The sequence below is a fragment of the Typopeltis vanoorti genome, chromosome 23 (assembly GCF_054136105.1).
Source record: "Typopeltis vanoorti isolate ZY-2024b chromosome 23, IOZ_Tvanoo_1.0, whole genome shotgun sequence".
Classification (NCBI taxonomy): domain Eukaryota; kingdom Metazoa; phylum Arthropoda; class Arachnida; order Uropygi; family Thelyphonidae; genus Typopeltis; species Typopeltis vanoorti.
In genome coordinates, this window is record NC_143571.1 from 55,372,691 (window position 1) to 55,392,214 (window position 19,524).

Consider the following 19,524-nt stretch of genomic DNA (forward strand, 5'->3'; position numbering starts at 1 on the left):
AGATTAGATGCGTGAACAGATGGCATCAATGGTAATATCATGTTAAAAAGGAGGATATTAGGAAAGAACTTGACATTGTTAGCATCCAGGAATTGCTTGCAGAGCTAATCTCAGATGGCATGGTTGCTTAAACAGAATGGGAGAGGAAAGATTAACAAAACAAGTGTTCTCTGCTGCAAAAAGACCCAGAGGAAGACAAAGATATAGGTGGATTGATACTGTAAAAATTGCATTAGAAGACAGAAATATAACATTTGATAATGTTGGAGTCTTGACAGGTAACAGATTGATTTGGAGGAAAATTATAGATAGGTAGTTAGTAATGATGTAAGTTTTTCAAGTAGTACTATCATATCCTGTCTCTTTAGTGAGGGTGCATGTCAGGAATTTGATGATGATGATAAAGGGAAATATTACTGTATCAATCTTGTAAATTCTTGATTGTTGTTTAGGTTTTATTTTAGGAATTTACAGTCTGTCTTATTATGCTATAGTGATGCTTGTTAAAATCAATTCTTTTACTGCACTTTATTTAGTGTTCTGTTGTTAATGTACTGAGGATGTCCTTGATGCTTACACGAAAATTTTACATTGATTAAATTTACTTCCACATAAGTTTGAGTTTTTTACATTTTTACAGATAATCACAAACATCCATGCCCACTACAGGATTCTAACCTGCAGCCTTTTTACTGAAGAGCAGATACACTAACCACTCGGCCAACCTGGCCGGCATTTAAAATTGGAATTATCCTGATATTAAAATTAGCAGCTTGGCCCAACTCAGAAATCTGTACTGTTATTGTTTACTGAACTAGCATGTTCTATAACTACGATTGATTTAAACTCTCCTAAATTATATTGTGCATGATGGATTCCATAAGAATATCAGAATATATGCATTTCATATATACATATGCCAATTCTGAGATTTCATGCCAAAGGTTACTAAAACTTGATTCTCCTCTTTATCTGCTCTGGCTCAAAATTTCATTTTGCACTTTGTTTCATTTATTTGTTGCCTTTATCGTTTTCTTAATTCTGATGACCATTCTGATCTCTTTGATTAATTATCATCTGGAAGAACAGTGAGATCATCTTCCTTGGAGACTTTCTCATAATTCAGTTTGCCTTTCCTTACTCTAATTTTATTTTTCAAGCTGGACATCAAGCTGAAATATACTCTTTACCAATGTAACATAAATTGTTCTCATACCTAACATAATGCCAGATAATAATCATAATTGTTCTCAACACCTTGGATTTTCCCAATCCAAAGACCTGCTCTGACCAAGTAATTGAAATGGGGCCTTTCATTCCTAGTTGCATAGTTAGGTTTTTGCTCCCTTGGCAAATTCATAGCCAAGCATCACCTTTTATTATTATTATTATTATTAAGAGAGACCTCCAGGCAGTCAGAGACTCATCGAGGGAGGCCACATACTACACACACCAGCTATCATTCTTCAATTCATTCACACTGCTTGCACTCACAACATCCAGTGGAAATCCAACATCCAGGGGTGAGGACTAGAGAAAAATCTAGTCCTCACCCCTTCTTAGATGCATTCATTCTTAGCTTCCAAGGATGCCGTCTTTTCTTTTTGCTGAATTCTTATTCAATTTGTGCAAGAGCTCTAATACCTTGTCCTCGTACACCTGCGTTTCTTCATCTAATGAAGAGGTAACAGTGAGTTCAGTGTTGCATACACCAGCTTGATAGCTTTAAGAAAATGAGCACTCATTTACTGAACAACCTCTTCTCCATCTTTAACCCTCATGCCATCAGGGTTTAGAAGAGTTGTTCTTTCATATTCATTCTTTCTTTTACTTGCAGCATATCGATAGAATTCTTGTGGGTTGTCTTTAGCACTCAGAGCCAGTTTCTTTTCATACTCAGACTTTGCTTTCCATACAACAGTTGTGACTATTCTAGCCTGCTGCTTATAATGTTCATAATGCACGTCATCCTTATGCACACGGTATTCCTTCCAAATTGTCCTTTTCTTACAAATCTCTTGCTTATTAAGATTACACATCCATTTGACTCCTACTCTATTTATTCTTCGAACTCTCAGGACACATTTTGATATCGCATCATTCAAGTGTTGTTTAAATGCTTCCCATGTACTCTCAGTATTCTTTCCATCCAGCATCCGATCCCATTCCACTGAACTCAGTATACTCCTCAGTTGGTCATGATTTCCTGCTTTGTAGTTCAGCATGTAACCTTTTCTAAATGGAACATTCATAAACTTAGTCACTTCTCAAGTGAGTGCCGCATGATCACTGTCACCAACCAGAGGCAGAATAGTTACATCTTTAACTGAAACGCCCTCTAACACTATAATCAAATCTGACACTCCTTTGCCTTCGAATTCCTTCTGTCACATGCTGCTTGAGGAAGTTGTCCCGCGACAGCTCAATAAATGCATTTTCATTCTTCTCATGAGCTTCTGCTACCTAATCAATATTTGGATAATTAAAGTCTCCCATTATGATTACTCTTTTTGCACTCATCTTTTCTATTTGGTGATGCATTTCTTCATCACTAGCAACTGATCCACCAGGTCTCTAACAACACCCCACTATGTAATTAGTCTTGTTAGATTCCACCTCACACCAGATGGCTTCAAACTCACTGCCACATGAAATATTGTTAGTAGTATTACTACAACATAGGTTTCAACTCTAACTGGATTCAAGTCATCCAATATCATTAGCAGCATGCCCTCCCCCCCTCTCCTATCCTCTCTATCCTTCCTAAAAATGCTGTACCCTTGACACTGGATACCAGTTAGTAGGTCTGATTCTGATAGTCACATCTCACTAATACCTGCTATCTGAGGTTGCAGCATATTGACTAAGGCAACAAACTCTATCCCTTTGTTTCTGATACTCCTATCATTCGTGTACAGGCATAATAATCTACCTGTTTGTTCTTTTGTATTGTGTGCAGTCTGTGTGTGCAGTCTGCCTGACACAGTTGGACAACTTGCAGATCTCTATTATTCTCTAATGCCTTACACGTGTAGAGATCTTTGCACACATATGATGGGTCCGAACTGGACGAACACAAACCCAAAATCGTTCTCTCCTCATCAACATTTCCATGACAAAGCCGATTCCCCGTCATTAACATGTTATATAACATTGTCGCTCTTACACTCACACCATTCCTCCCTTTATAATTTAGTTTCCCTGACTCTGTGTTAGGTCTCATACCATTTATTAGTTTTTCTAGACTCCTGATACCAAATGCATTCAGGTGTAGGCCATCCCTCTTATACAAATCCAATCTTCCCTCAAACTCACTCCACACACACACACACACACACGTCCAAAAACTTACATCTATTCCTTCTACATAGCCTATGCTTCAAATCCTTTGCCATCACAGTCCTTCTTCTTAATTCATTTTTATCATAGAGAGGTAAAATACTAACGATTTTCACTTTCTCACTCTTCACTCTCGCCTCTTCCAACAACCTTTTCATATCCTCTCTCATACTGAACTTATTGCATTTTATAGCATGACAGTTTTGATAATTGGTAAAATATCATACAACTGGCCCTCTTCTAACTTCTGCATCCTTGTCATCAGTGGCAGCCGGTGAAAATTTAAGTGGGGTGTTGCATAAACAAAATAAGAAAAATAATTCATTTTTTCCTAATCAGTAACCGATTTATTAATAAGCAAATTTACATATTAAAAAAATTGCTTTATTAAAAATATTATGTGAAAATAATATATATATATATATATATATTTGAAATTAATGTTATCTATTAAATTTAATATTAATAAAATTTTTAATAATAATTTTGCATGCAAGCATACAATTTATCTGTACTGACACTGCTCAATGAGCAGTATCGGATTCACTTGCGCAGACAAGTGCAAATGAATATCGGCGAGTCTGCTGCAACTGATCGAACGTAATAATTCCGACACTGCATTAGATAGCAGTACATTTGTTTTGTGTAACGATAATTTTTCATGTAACCTTGATTGAGAAAATATAATTCTTTTCATATTTTCAACAGTGGCACTCGTCATAATTCAGCCTGGTATCTATAATAAATAAATAATTATATGTTATTTTAACAGAATGAAATAAGATTTACCAAAAATATTTCACCCTCACCACGAACACACACCAATAATAAAAGTTTCATACTTAAATATAAAGAGTTAATAAGCTTCATTTTTCATAAGTTTCAAAAGTTTCATATCTCACAGAAATAATGCATGCAATCATACAATTTATCTGTAGCGACACTGCTCAACAAGCAGTGTCAGATTCACTTGTTACGTGCAGTGACAAGTGCAAATGAATATCGGCGAGTCTAGCCGCAGCTGACCAAATGTGATAATTCTGACACTGCGTTAGATCACAGTGCATTTGTTTCATAATCTAAAGCGTTATTCGAACAATTCTAATTATTAACTATTCACTCAATGTTGAAACATAAGCTGTAACCTTTAACATGTTGTATTGCATTTATATAATTGTGTAAGCATTGTTATTATTTATAAACACTAACAAAGTTTTATTTTTTTGTTTTTTCCTTGGGGGTGTTGCAGTGCTTATGTATAAGCGGCCACTGCTTGGTGGCTTATGCATAATGCTGAAGCCTTTATGCCTCTGTTCATCTCTCACGCTGCTCAAAAATTCCACAACCCGTTATCAAGTTTTGAGTTTACTAACAAGAGTGCCAAAGGACTTGATTTACAAATTCAGTATACATTCACTACCTCATGTCAAAAACCCGAGATCTTCATTCAGCTTATAATAACTTAAAGAAACCAACAAATACAAAGCAAATTTCATAAGAGCCAAATACAAAATGAATATCATGTTTCAAAAATTCTAAATAAAAAATTGCGTTCTGGTCTTTTGCTAAGGCTGTTGGACCTAACTTGTGTCCTCGAGCCTCTGTAACTCAGTTTGTATCGATGATGCCCTTTGGATGGAAGGAGTTGAGTTTGAAGCACCTTTATATGGATTTTTTCATCTAATGTGAGTTAGCCAATCTTGTACCGAGGTGATAAGGTTTTTCATCCTGTGAGATAAGCAGACTGCCAGAAGAATTTATGTAAAATACACCCTAGCCTCACAACCTCCAAAACAACTAGTCTTGTTTTCTTCTCTCTCTCTCTCAACATTCTGATGGTAAAAAAATTACCTAATGATAAGGTAGAGCTCTTGTATAGACAAGGCAATTTCCAACTATACCATGAACTGTACAAAACATGTCTCCTCCTTCTCTTCCTCTGATCTTTCACCCAGAAGGACATCAAAAAAATCTTTGATAGTCTTGATATTAAGAAGTCCTCTGGTCCAGATGGTATCTGGCCATTCGTGCTAAAAATTTGTGCTCCATTCTGTATTGCCTATACAAGCAGCCATACTTATCTTGCATATACTTTCAATAGCATGGAAGCAAGCCTTTATCTAGCTCCTTTAAAAAATAAAATAAAATAAAAATGTGAAGGGGAAGAATGCCAGCTATTTTCCCATTTGTCCTTAACTCAAGACTCTTAAAAGTAATGAAAAAGGTCATCAACAGCAACTTTCTTCTTCGCTATGTGGAAATCTACTGTTAATTAGTAATCACCAGTATAGATTCTACCACTCTCATTTCATGTAAGTTCTAGCTAACCTTACATGAAATGAGTTCTAGCTAGCCTTGGAAATATCAAGAGCAATCATGTGAACATGATTGTTCTTGATATTTCCAAGTTATTTGATTGAGTCTGGCATCAAGTCCTCCTTACCAAGTTGCCATCTTCCTTTTTGGTTGTTTATTGTGTGTCATGACAGACAAGTTCTCATCAGATTTCTCTATCTGTGCCAGGATATCTGGGATCTCTGTGTTTTCATTCATACTGTTCCTCCTATACATCAGTGACATTCTTTCACTAACTTCAAATTCTATCCATAGTTTTTGCTGATGACATACACTTTGTTCCTCTTCTTTACTGATAAAACTCTGTTTAGTTAAAATTAAGGGGATATTAATCCCACATTGTTTTAGTTTATCTAAAATGATTCAAGCTTCAAGTCACTGCATGATATCCTCATCATTCTCAAGTGAGATAAAGATAAACTATTGAATTTTAATGCTATCAAAGCACAATCCTGGCTTATTTCTTGAAGAAATATCTTGCTTCGCTCCCTCTTACTTTTGATAATATTCTGGTCACCAGCCAAGATCAGATTTTTCTTCTTTGGTGACTTGAATATCTTGCATATAGTGTTACAAACACATCACATCACATCTATAAACTCTGCAGCCTCAATAAAAAAAAAATTTTTAATTAGTTTTCTTTTTCATTTAAAACATTAGTACCCTCCTACACAACTTCTAACACTTTCTAAATTCCAGATCTGTCTATTATCGTCATCATACGTATCAAGAATTTAGGCCCAGCATGGCCTGCTCCGGCCTTAGAAGTCATCGTTGAATCGTTTAAGAGGACGTCCTGGTTTTCTTTTTCCTAATGGCTCCAGATCTGTCTAATCTTAGAATATTGTTATCACATTTGGAATGATGCACCCAAAATCTCCCTTATAATGTTTGATTGTATTAGAAGAGAAAATTCAGTAAGTTAGTCCTCTGGTTTTCTCTGTTATGAGCAACATCTCCAAGATGTTCTTTGTTCTTATCTCAAAACTTCTTGGAGTCTGACCTATATATGAAAGGCCATATGAGCAGGGAATATATATTTATAAGCCACCCTGATATCATGAGGTTTCAGGAGATTAGCAATGTTCTTGAAAGTCTACCAATGTAAGGGATCGATACAGTGTCTCTCTAGCATGCATCAGGATTTTGCTGTGGAGCAGAATTATAAAAAAGCAATTTTTTGACAAGTTTTTTTTGGATGCCCATTAAAAGTTAGATGATGGAGTGGAATTTATAGTTCTTCATTAATCTTGTTACTTCTTAAGATGGAAGTGACATATTTTTAAGCATATGAATGATGCCCATTTTTTTATGAAGGGGAAGTGTGCAGCAAATATAGGTAACAATCAGTATGGGTTGGCATGTAATATATATCAAGTGTGAAAACCATTATTTGCATTTTTTTTTTTTTTTTATTCAAAAATCTAGAAAGGATAATCTTCCTTCACTTTTTATTTCCAAACTGAATTTTCTTTTTTGGTGGAATGAGTTCATTGAGGTTGTTTAATTCAGTGACCTTGTGTTTCCAGATATCAACAATGTATCTCCACCAGACTGACGATTTTGAGTTGGCTGGTGTTAAAAATCTTTTTTTCAGAAATTTTCCATGAAGAATAGGTCAGCACATAGTGGAGACAAAGGACTTCCCATGGCGAGCCAAAAAAAGTTCTGAAAAATTGGCCATTCCATTTTAAAGTAATTAGAGTTCAGGCAATGTTTGAATATTTAATAGCATTAGGAGGAACAGATCATTAATGAGATTTAGAACTTCATCATCAGGAACATTAGCAAATGAGAAACAATATCTAGACTGGCCAGAATGTCTAATGACATGATGGAAATGTCGTGTCTGAACAAAATGTAAAGTGGAGAGGTACTTAGATAACAGGTAGGTAGGCAAACTTATTTTGTCCATTATTGGTCATAAGTGTATACTAGCCTTATAAATTTTCTATACAGAACCCTGTATGGTATCTTTTAGGGTTAAAAGATACATTGAATTTAGCTGTTTCTTTAAATCTATGGGCCAGATTAGTATATTTTATAAAAGTTCATTGGTCTCTTCCTGATTAGTCTAAGTAGTATTATAGTCTGGGGAGGGTTAAACAGAGTAGTCTAAAAGAAGTAGTGAAATATTTGACTTGTAGTCAACTGTGTTCATAAATATAGCATTGTCCTTGTCTGTCTTGAGGATTATGTTCCTTGTTCTTTTTTAAATCTGAAATCACTCTCCTTTCTGTGTTTGTGATATTGCTTTTTGGAGGGAGAGATGAGGACAGAACTGCAGTCTTAAATCTTATATCATTGAGGTACTCTATGGTAGAGAGCTGAAGGGACCTTTTCAGCGCTGCAAAAAATTCAACTTTTGGAATGTGTTTGGGAGTGACTGTGAAGTTAAGACCTTTTTTTCAGGATACTGATTTCATTTTTCATTAAGCAGTTGGAAATATTTATTATAGACTTATTGGTGTACAAAGAGACTACTGATGCAAGCTTTTTATTGTGAAGGCATGGAACTTATCAGTTTGTTTATATAGGATAAAAAAGTGCAGTTGTAAGAAAATTTGATTTTTCTCTCTCTCTATGTTCACTGGGCATCTACAGATGCCGTATGGTTACTCCGATGTTCGGTGATGTGCCACACCAGGCCTTGCATGTAGTCCTGTTGTTTGCTTTTCTGGCGGCCTCAACTCTCTGAAGATCAGTCACTCCACACATACCATCCATCCATCTCATTGATGGTCTACCCCTGCCTCTTTTTCCAGGAACTTGACCTTCTGTTACTGTTCTGAGAAGTCCCACCTTCCATCCTTTCTATGTGTCCAAAATATTTTAACTTTCTTCTGTCAGTATTCATAAGGAGCTTTAAAGTTCTACTGATCTTTTCTATCACCCATTCATTTGTATGACTTTCAGTATATGATATCCTTAACAGCTTTCTGTAACACCACATCTCAAAAGCAGATATCCATTTCTTATCTGACTTCTTTAGGTTCCAAGTCTCACATCCATAAGTTACTGTTGGAAAAAGAACTGCATCCAAAATCCTCAACTTTGTTCCCATGGAGGAACAAAGATTTTAGACAGGTCTCTGACTGTTGTTTTAGCCATTCCTAACCTTTTTCTGATGTCTTCTGAACAGCAATTCTTCACATTAATAATAGATCCCAGGTGCTCAAACTTACTGACTTCCTCAATTCTTTCTCCATTAAGGTACACTTGTTTCTCAAGAGCTTTCCTGTTTGTATTTCCTTTGAGAACCATTATCTTTGTCTTGCTAGGATTGAATTCGAAAATTTGATCAGATTGTCTAATTGATTGAAAAGTCAGCATCTAAGGAGTTGGCTAAAATGCAATCAAAATGCAAATCTAAGCATAATACATCTACTTAGTTGTTGGTAAACTGTGTGAATTGTGTGCTTGACCCTTCTAGAGTGAAAAACGTTTAATATTTTAAAACTTGAGAATGATCTCATTGTCTATACATCATTTCAAGAACATAAGATGGTTTAAAGGTTTTGCCTTTTTACATTAATTCTTACCTCACTTATAAATAGCAGAATGAAGACTATTTCATTCTTAATGCTTCATCTTTATTTAAAAATTATCATTCAAAGCAAGTGTGAAGTAAGTTTATGTTGAAGAAAAAAACATTACTTTCTCTGGCTGTACCAGAACTTACAGTAGCTACAGAAAAAGACAAATAAATAAATGTAGTAATGATAATGACAATGATATGGATATGATTGTTGACAATCATAAAAGAAAAGGTATTTTTATGAACAGTTGCATTTTTGTGTAGTAATGTTATTCATTACTACATTATAATTGAACCTAAAACCATATTTATTCATTGTCATTTGTAACGTATAGTTTAGTATTGTTTTCAGTTATTTTGCTATTGAAATTGATTCAATTAAAAACAAAATTTAGATTGCTTGGCAATTTAATTTTGAAATTAACTGAATATTAATTATTTTGTAAATTTCAGGCTCAGCTGATGATTCTTATTATATAATAACTCGCTGAAAATGAAAATAATGAAGTTGTTTTTTTAACTAGATAACAATTCAGAGCCGAGAATCGTTTATATTTTGTTGGCACAGCCCAATTTGTCTCAAGACTAAGTGATTTTCAAATTTCATGTAGAATGAGACCCTAGTTTCTCTTCAGGCTAATATGTAGGCATATTGCTTTGCTGACTTAAAAATAACATATAACTGTTATTCTTTTGCATTAAGTTCTAGGTATTTTTTATGTTATGTTTTTTAGTTATTGCATATCATCATCAGGGTGAATACTCTGATGATGCTGTCAGTAAAATGAAAGGGAAACATTTTTGTTTATTGAGAGCATTCCACGTTATAATCTTCTGGTTTACCTCATGAAAAAATTACTTCAAAATGAGTATCTGTTATTTCACCATTTCATCATATTATTGATCATGTTTATTTTTTTATTTATTTTATTTTATTATTATTTTTTTCAATAGCATCTGCTATTCCTTGTTTGGATGTGGGATTTTGGGGAGCAACACCAGACCTTATTATAAGGATCATCCTTGTTACGTATGTATATATATATATATACACACACATATTTCACCTCTCTTCAGTTTATTTATTTTATTTTTTTTATTTTTAGGTTGTTTTAGATGGTCCTTGTGTTAAAGATTGTAATTTTGGATTTTATTATGTTATTTTAATAGAATATTTGATTATTACCTTATATGACGTAAATAAAGATATGATTACTAAAAGAAAGAACCATAAGGCTTCATTCGGTGATGTAAAATTACATAGGCAAAGTGGATACTAGATCCAACATTATTTCAAAGCTGAATGTTTGTAGAAACTATGAAAGTTTCATAAGCTGACTTGAGAGCTTACGAATACAATCCTCGTATTCGAAGACAATCCTCAGCATCCCTGAGTTGCCTTTGCTTGCACTGCTTAAAACACATAAGCGCTGTCCAAGCGTCCTTATATTTGCCTTTTATAAGTGCATTTGAATAAAGGTTTCACTGGTAGCTGTTTCGAACTGGTTGGTTCTCTTCAGAGATCAGAGTTTTTACTCTCCTCAGGTTTCTGCCTGGTCTCTGAAGCAAACCAACCAGTTCGAAACAGCTGTCAAGCCAGTAAAACCTTTATTCAGATGGACAGGCAAGGAGGGTGACTTGGATGGTAAGTGTAGCAAAAGTTCAGTATGAGCAACAGTTAGCTAATGATGCCAAAAAGAATCTCAAGGAGTTCTTTCAATTTGTAGCCAGCAAAAAAAAAAAAAGATTATTGAAGGATGACATTGATATTGGAGAAAATGGTATAAGAACAACTGCTGCAGAGGATAGTTGAGATATTTAATGAGCAGTTCATAAAGATCTTTTATTCTTGTGAATGTGACATCATGGAGAGCTTGAGAACAGCTGACGAGGAGGAGAGACTGGCTGTAATGGAATTGATGGCATTGAATTATTACCACTCCTCTTATGCTGCCTCCATAATGCCCTTTTCCTCAGTATCACATTCTTAATATTTTCATTCATCCATTTCACACCTACCTTATTTAACCTTCTGACCCTTCAAATACATTTAAACATTGCTTCTATTAGACAGTTCTCGAATATCCCCCAAGCTGCAATGATCTCCTTTCCAGCTAACTCCTCATTCCCTGCTACACCTGCAAGCTGTCTCCTGAGCTCCTCATAATCACCAGCTTTGTTGTAGTTCCATGTATACCCTTTCCTCACAGAAGTCCTCACACTGCTGGCAACAACCCGGGTGATCACTTCATGGTCACTCTCACCATGAAGAGTGAGAGTGACCAGGGAAAAGAGGGTGAATATACACCTCATTTATAATTGCATCCTTTGATGAGATGATCAAATCCAAGACCCCTCAATCCTCGTATGCCCTCTGTTTCATACTTCCTTGGGGGGGGGGGGGGTACTCTCAGAAACTTCAGAAACTCATTTTCTTTACTCCCAGTTGCTATCATCCCAGTCTATGTAGCCATAATTAAAATCTCCCATAACGATCACCCTTTTCTTATTTGCTTCTTGACTAATTTGATTATACATTTCATGGTCACTACCATCCACATTAAGGTCTATAACAACATCTGACTAAGTATTTCATTTTATTCACCTCTATCTCACACCATACTGCTTCAAAACCACTGGCACTATTCGCCTCTTGCATCTCCACCTTTTATGGACATAGCACTCCACTTCCCTTTCTATCTTCATGAAACACATCATTCCCTTCCATCTCAGGATGTCATCTTCATCCAACCATGTCTCACTTATTCCAAAAATTCCTCATTTCTGGATCTATAGCAAGTTCCACTGATACCACTTATTAAATGTGACTTCTCCATACTTAACTCAAGCCATTTCTTTTTCTCCTTATTCATCTTAGAACCTTCTTCAAATCCAATTGTTTTCCATTGATCCCAGGTCATTCCCTTTCCTATTTGTCTACACACACACACACATTCACATTCTCTTGAAGAATCAATCTTTCTCACGCTGTGTTCTCCTGCCCTATTTGTCTTGCATGCTTGTTCTTCATTCTCTATACTCATGCTACTCATTTCTTCATTCATACTCTCCTGCTCTTTCACATTGCTTCTTAGTTGATCAGATTCATTCTCTGCATTCATTTCTCTACCTTCCAGCAGCAGTTTCTCCAAGTGACTCACACCAAAACCATTCAAATACAGTCCATCACTGTTATACAGTTCAGTTTGTCCTTCAAACTCATTCAATTCATTAACAAACTACGCTCCTTTCTATTTGCACATTTCCACTTAACATTTACAATCTTTGCTCTCCATCGCATTTCATCACTCTCATACCTGAGCAACACACTGACTACTTTGCCTATCACATCCATCTCAACAACCTCCTGATATCCAATCTGATGTTTTCTTTGTTCCCAGTCAAGTCATTTGTCCCTATTACTACTACCAACTCTTTTGCTCACTTACTTCTCAAATCCAATGCTTCAATCTCTCTGTTCATTCTACCTCCAGGAAAACAAACCTTGTGCATCCTCTCTTCCACCACACCTCTAATAATTGGATTCCCATACAACACCACTTGCAGGTCTTTCACTACCTCTTCCCTATCAATGTTATTCATTTTCATCATTTTGCCTTGCCTTATCTTAACTAACTCAACTTTCAAATCTTGCATCACATTTTCGCTTTCATTCACTTTCTCACTTTTGTTGCCAGCCATGCATGCTTGTTCACAGTCAATGCTATTCACCACCTCACCTTTAATTGCACTCTGTTTTTTAACTTCCACTACATTTGTATCACTTTCATCTTTCTTACCATCGATTGTTAAGTTTATCAAATCACTCGTTCGCTTTTTCAAAACTTTTTTACCATTTTTACGCTGCTCTTTTACACTGTCCTTTTCTATCAGACGAGCATTCATCCTCCTTGTGGCATTCTCGTTATAACACTTTCAGTTACGAATGCATTACCACTCATCAAGTCCTCATTCAGCTCACATGCCGGTTACTATACTAAGCTCTAAATTTAATGATTCCCTAAGCAAACTTAAACAAGTCCACACACTAAAAACACTGCAAGTGCACAACTTACACAGCAACTCTTACTCATAAGCACACACACACTTATTTACAATTAATTATTCCAGTCTTGCCAGGTTTTTTTGTTAATGCAGATGTTCCTCAGGGCTCTGTTATTTTACCAGCCTTCTTCTTTATATATATATAAAGGATCCACTCTCCCTGACCTCAAATTCTATTCACAGATTTGTGATGATAGCATTCTCCACTCATCCTGTCCTGCTCATATGATAAATCTTGCTGTGCTCCAAACAAACTTCTCAAACTTCAAGATCATCATCATCTTCAAGTTTGAGAAATCATGAAAGTACTCTAAACACTGATTCTCACACTTAAAATACAGTTTTGCAAAAGATAATGCTTGTAAAGTCTTGCAAAAAAAATAACTAGTTCTCCATTTACTCTTGATAATGCTCAACTTAAGAATCAAGACCAGATCTCTCTTCTTGGATTGACTCTTACTCCTAGTCTTTCCTGACATAATCACATACATCTATAATATCTTCATTTCCAGAAAACTTATTTTTTCTGGAAATAAAGTATACTTTTTTTTGCTCAAGACATTACCTCTTTCCTGCCCAGTTGATTATGCTTTACTAATCTCTCCACCCAACTTTTGAATACCACTCTCATATTTGGGATGCACCTAAGTCTTCTCTAAAAATTTGTGATGCAGTCCAGAAGAAACCAGTTCGGTTGATTGATGACTTCACAGACTCTTCAGCTGCTGTCTCACACACACACACAATCACTGAAATACATGATCAGTGTATCTCATGTACACTGATTGTGTATCTTCTGTAGATATTTCCACAATCACTGTTCAGCAGAACTAGTGTCTATTATGTTCTCCTTCCATTTCTGCTAAACCTACAGGAATAGAAGCACCAGCTGCCCAACATCCTTTTACAGATGAAACTGCATGCTTCCAGTTTCTGGATGTAACAGGTTACCAAACCTGTTACATCCAGTCATCTTTTATTCCATCCACTTCAGATTTGTGTGAACAGCTCCCCCACATGGTATTTCCCAAAGGTGTTAAAAGTTGTTTCATTTGGTTATACTAAAATTTAAAGATGCCAAGAAATTATATTCTTGGTTTCATCCTTTATCCAAGTGTAAGCAAAGTTGGTGCTTGAAGTAACTTTGCAACTGGGCTACTTGTATGTAGAGGCTAATGACTTCACTTATGAAATACCAATTTATTATGCATTACCAAGGCAATTGATGTGAAGTCTGATTAGCCTTTATATACAAGTAGCCCAGTTGTGAAGTTACTTAACACACAATCTTTGCTTACTTACACTTGGATAAAGAATGAAAGCAAGAATATAATTGCTTCCATCCTTTGAAATATTTCTTGACATATTTAATTATTTTCCAAAGACTACAACCTCCCCTCCCTCAAGAAAATATCAACAGATTACTTTGCTCTTCACCCCAACCCATACACATCTATTTACTACAAGCCTTGTGGCCTCTCATGTGATAAGAGGCCCTGCCATTCCTAATCCTCACTGGTAATATGTCTGAAATAGTGTGAAGTTTACTGGTAAACAGGGGCGTGCCAGTAGTGTCCGGCGCCTGTGTGCAAAACTTTTGTTGGTGCCCCCCGCCCAATAAAAAAATTACTTTAAAAAAACGTTTTTTTTTTTAAAGTATTTCCTCCTCTTTGGCGCCTTTATTATCCTGGCACCTGTGTGCATCACACACATTGCACACTGTGCCAGCGTGCCCCTGCTGGTAAATTATATGAATTGTTGGATTAAAGTTCCTGAGAGAAAAAACCTTGCTTGCCTGCACCAAAGATCAACTAACTCAGGAATCAGCTGGGAGTGGAGAAGATTAGAAATAGAAAAAAGTTCCCTTAGTAAGCAAATAGAATCAAACCTATAAGTCTTTTTATGTATGTCTATTATTATAAAATTTTCTACACAAGTACACATAATTTATTGAAAGAGAAATAAAAATGAACTTGAGAATTATAGAGTAGTTTCCTTGCTGAGTGTTCCAGGGAAGATTTATACATGCAGATTTGAGAAAAAGCTAAGAAAAAATGGTGAAGAACAAGCTAATTGTAGGCCAAGCAGGTTTAGCAAGATTTTACTTTTTGATGAAGAGTTGAGAAATCCATATCAATTCCTGATGGGTACCCCCTCAAGGATACATAATGATCACCTTACAGGAGATACTATGATAGTACAGAATAGTACTACATAATTAAGTTTCCATTATTACTAGCTTACTTGGGAAATCCTGGAAGTACAGTGAAGATCTCTGTTTAGGTGTTGTAAATCTCAACAAAGCATGTGATAAGGAATAAGATATAATTTAAATTTCCAAATTTTTATCATATAAACAGACCTTTGAAGTACATAGAAAATATGAAATATACAAGGGTGTGCTGAAAAGTTATGATAATCACCATGAAGGAATTGAGTTAGAACCATGTAATTCACACAATATTCTACATATTCCCACGAAGTGTTATACAATGCTGCTGTTGGATTCTGATTATGTAGAGATTAGAGTAATTATTATTTGGTTCAGAATCCAACATGATCTTCCATCACAAAGGCTAGACTTGTAAATATTATTTAATGTAAACAGCTTATTTTACAATTTAATATTCATATAACTACTTTAATTTTGTCTAATATCTAATTATTTAATCAAAGATATATGTATTAATAGTGATAAGACTGTATTAAATATTATTAAGCTATTTTAATTATTACTATGTTAATATTATAAGAACTTGTATTTGATAATTTAACTGTGCATTATTTGAAATGTAAATATTCTCTATTTATTCCTGTTTGTAGAAGTTTAACGTTATGCAATAGCTCGATTTTATTATATTTTGTTTTGTTGTCATGGAAACGTATGTTAGATAGTGAGCACGTTTTTGGAACACCACGTGAGAAGGTTTATTGAAAAGAGTTTTAGTTAAAGAAATCACGAGAACAATTTAGGCGGGAAGAATGGATATAAAAAGCAACGAACGCTGAAATTATTATGAAGAGAGAAAAAGGAGAGGATTGGCATTAGGTTGGAATCGGAGCATTCGGGAATCAGTGCGATAATAGCGAGTCGGCAAGTCACTCAAGCAGCTAATAAAGTCTACTAGTCGAGAGGCGGTTAGCTAATAAATTGTAGAATAACAATTATAGCTACGGAAGACAGCTGAGTGACTAAATAGACTAGCGATATTTGAGTTGAGATTCAATTTCAGGGCCGACCTTTCAAAGACATACAGAACCTTGAAGCAAAGCACAGAGTTATTAGCGAATAGTAGAGGCTGTAAAGTTGAAATTTACCGTTAACTGTGCCTAAAGAATTAAATGAATGCAGGAAGAATGAACAGCTGTGCATATAAAACCTCAAGTTAAGGAATTATTGTGTATTGCCTTATTTCATGAGTGATCAGTAGTACTTTATGCAACAACATTTGTTTGTGTGTATTGTGACCGATGATTAATTCAGTTATTGCTTAGAAGAATTTATTTAATGAGTGCCGTTTACTGTTTAGTGTTTACTGTTGTAAAATGTGTATATGTATAAGTAGATGAAGATAGAAGATTATCGGTAAGATTATTCCAACCATTAATATTCCTATACAGAGAAGTGTGTGAGTTTCATCCTAGAATTTCCTTATACTAACAATAACTATTGAAGAAATTAGCTAAAGTGTAAGATTAAAAGTGTTTGTTTGTAAAGTGGTGTTACTGCGATTTTATTGTATTTGGAACTTAAGGAACTGTGAGAAAACTGTATTATAGAGATAACAGATTTACCATTGTATGAGTTGTATGATTATACTTATCAGAGAAGCTTAAAATGTTTATGATATCTTAATTACTGATTTGAATTTAAGTGTAAAACTTGTGATTCTAAATTAAATGTTTATTTTTGTTTATCTAAAGTTGTATTTTGCCTGAATCTCTTTTACTGCACCATTCATAAAATATTCAAACCAAAGCGGGAGTGATAAATAAGTTAAATATACTCGGCCAGTATTTATAATAACAACATATAAATGAAGGGTAGTTGAGAGTTGGTTTATCTTCAATTCTTGAACTAATTCAGATATAAAGTGGCGCAGTCTTTAAATATAAATTTTCTTTATATTTGAATTAGAAATCAACTTACAACGTATCAATTAGTTAAGAACATCGTAATAGTAATCATGTCGGATCCAAAGTAAGGATTGACAAGAAGTAGGATCCAACAAAATTGCACCATTTTGTTGGATCCTACTTCTTGTCAATCTAAGACACAAATGATTTGAGAGCGAGAAGTATTCTATGAGGGGGGGGGGGGGTGTAAAGGAGTTGTTAGAACAGGCAAAAACTGAAGAGCAAGAAGGTGAGATTGTAAGTTTCCTTCCACTCAATGATAGTGGCAAACTGAGGAGGAGGAGGGCTTTGCTAGCTGAGTCTATAGATAGGTTGTGCAAAAAGAATGATGTAGGATTGTGGATCTGTGGTCTGTATTTGATGGAAAGAAGGATTTGTACAGTGCTGATGGACTGTATCTGAATGGTTTTGGTGTTAGGTGTCTGGAGAGAACTTTGTTCACTGAGCATACTGAAGCAAATTCAGGAAAACTTAAGCAATTAGGGTAGAAGCAAGTGAGTTTATGTGAAAGCACTCATGAAGCAAGTGAGTATGATTAGTGCAACCTTGCCAAATGTTATAGGCATTAGTGAGACTTGGCTAACAGCAGATAATGTAGTTACAGGGATAAACTGTGAAGGGTTTAGTATTTTCAAGTAAGATAGGATGGGGATGGAGGTGCTGCTGATGATAGAGGATGAATTGCAGCCAAAAAGAATAGGAGATAGACAGGAGGGTGGCTGTACATTTGAAGCAGTCTGGTGTGAGATTAAGGCCAGTAAGACAAAATGATAGGTGTATGTTGCTATAGGCCAGGAAGTTCCACAGATGATCTGGAAGACATGCATTGCCAAATTAGTATCATGAGTACAGGTTGAGTGATTATTTGGGGGGACTTCAACTATAGAGATATATAGACCGCAAAGAAGGAAGATCACATGACAGGAAGGAAATGGAATTTATACACCTACTGACAGATAATTACTTGAGGCAGAATGTGATGGTGAGGACTAGGGGTGTGATAGTATTGGACCTAGTCATAAGATCAGGAGCTATCTATAACCGTTGTGACCACATTACCTCAGATTGGTGAAAGTTACAATGCCATCTTGACTTAGGAGATTGTACAACATGAGGAATATTCTTTCAAGAAGGTATATGTGGGACTACAAGGCAGGTGATTATGACAAGTTTAGGAAGAAGCTTAAATCTGTGCCATGGCATAAAACACTTGTAGGGTAAGGATGTTAGTAGTGCATGGGAGATAGTTAAGGATTATCTAGAGGAAGCAGTATTAAATTATATACCTAAGGTAAGGAGGATTAATCAGGTAAGAGTTAGATGGATGAGTAATGACATCCATTATCTTTTGCCCCATACTAACAGCCTGTTAAAATCATCCTGCAATTTTTCCACATTGCCTCAATTAATATTACTGTACCTAATTTTGCATCATTAGCAAACAACTGATATTTCCTTTCAAACTATTTCTTATATCATTTATGTACAAATTAAATAGCAATGGTCCCAGCACTGAACCTTGTGGCACACCACTAGTCACCTGTTTTCTCCTCGATTCTGCCCCTCCATACCACTTTTTGATATCTATCAAATGTCTTTGCAAAATCCATGAGAATCACCATATATTTATTTCCTTTCCAACTCAACTGTTACTCTATTATAAAAAGATAGTAAATTACTAAGGCATGACTGACCCTTCACCAAGCCACGTAGCCCCTCATACAGTATCATATTTTTATCTACCTATTCTTGAATTCTCTCTTTGACCAATTTTTCCAGTACTTTTACCACCACTCCTGAAATACTGATTGATCTATAATTTGACACAGCAGTCTTAGAAGTAACCTCACTAGGATGATATATCCTGGCAAAGTGATCACTCAGTAACTCAACTCTTTTATCTGCTTCCGTCACCTCATGACCATCATAACTGATTAAGGTTAATCTTCCATAGTCGTTCTTCCTCTTACTTGCCACATAATGAAAGAACTCTTTGAGATTTCCTTTGGCCTGCTCGGTTAGATTCTTCTCATAATCTGATTTTGCCTTCCTTGCCATGCTGGTCACCTTTCTCTTTGTATACCCTCCAC

At 35.4% G+C, this 19,524-nt stretch overlaps 1 protein-coding gene across 2 annotated transcripts in view; it reads left to right on the plus strand.

Annotated features, from left to right (window-relative positions):
* Window positions 1–19,524, plus strand: part of GramD1B (GRAM domain containing 1B) — a 390,336-nt gene that overhangs the window by 320,602 nt on the left and 50,210 nt on the right. For both annotated transcript variants that reach the window (XM_090412772.1, XM_090412773.1), the window contains one exon: window positions 10,187–10,262. In XM_090412772.1, the coding sequence (XP_090268898.1) occupies window positions 10,187–10,262 (76 nt within the window). The remainder of the gene's footprint in view (window positions 1–10,186; window positions 10,263–19,524) is intronic.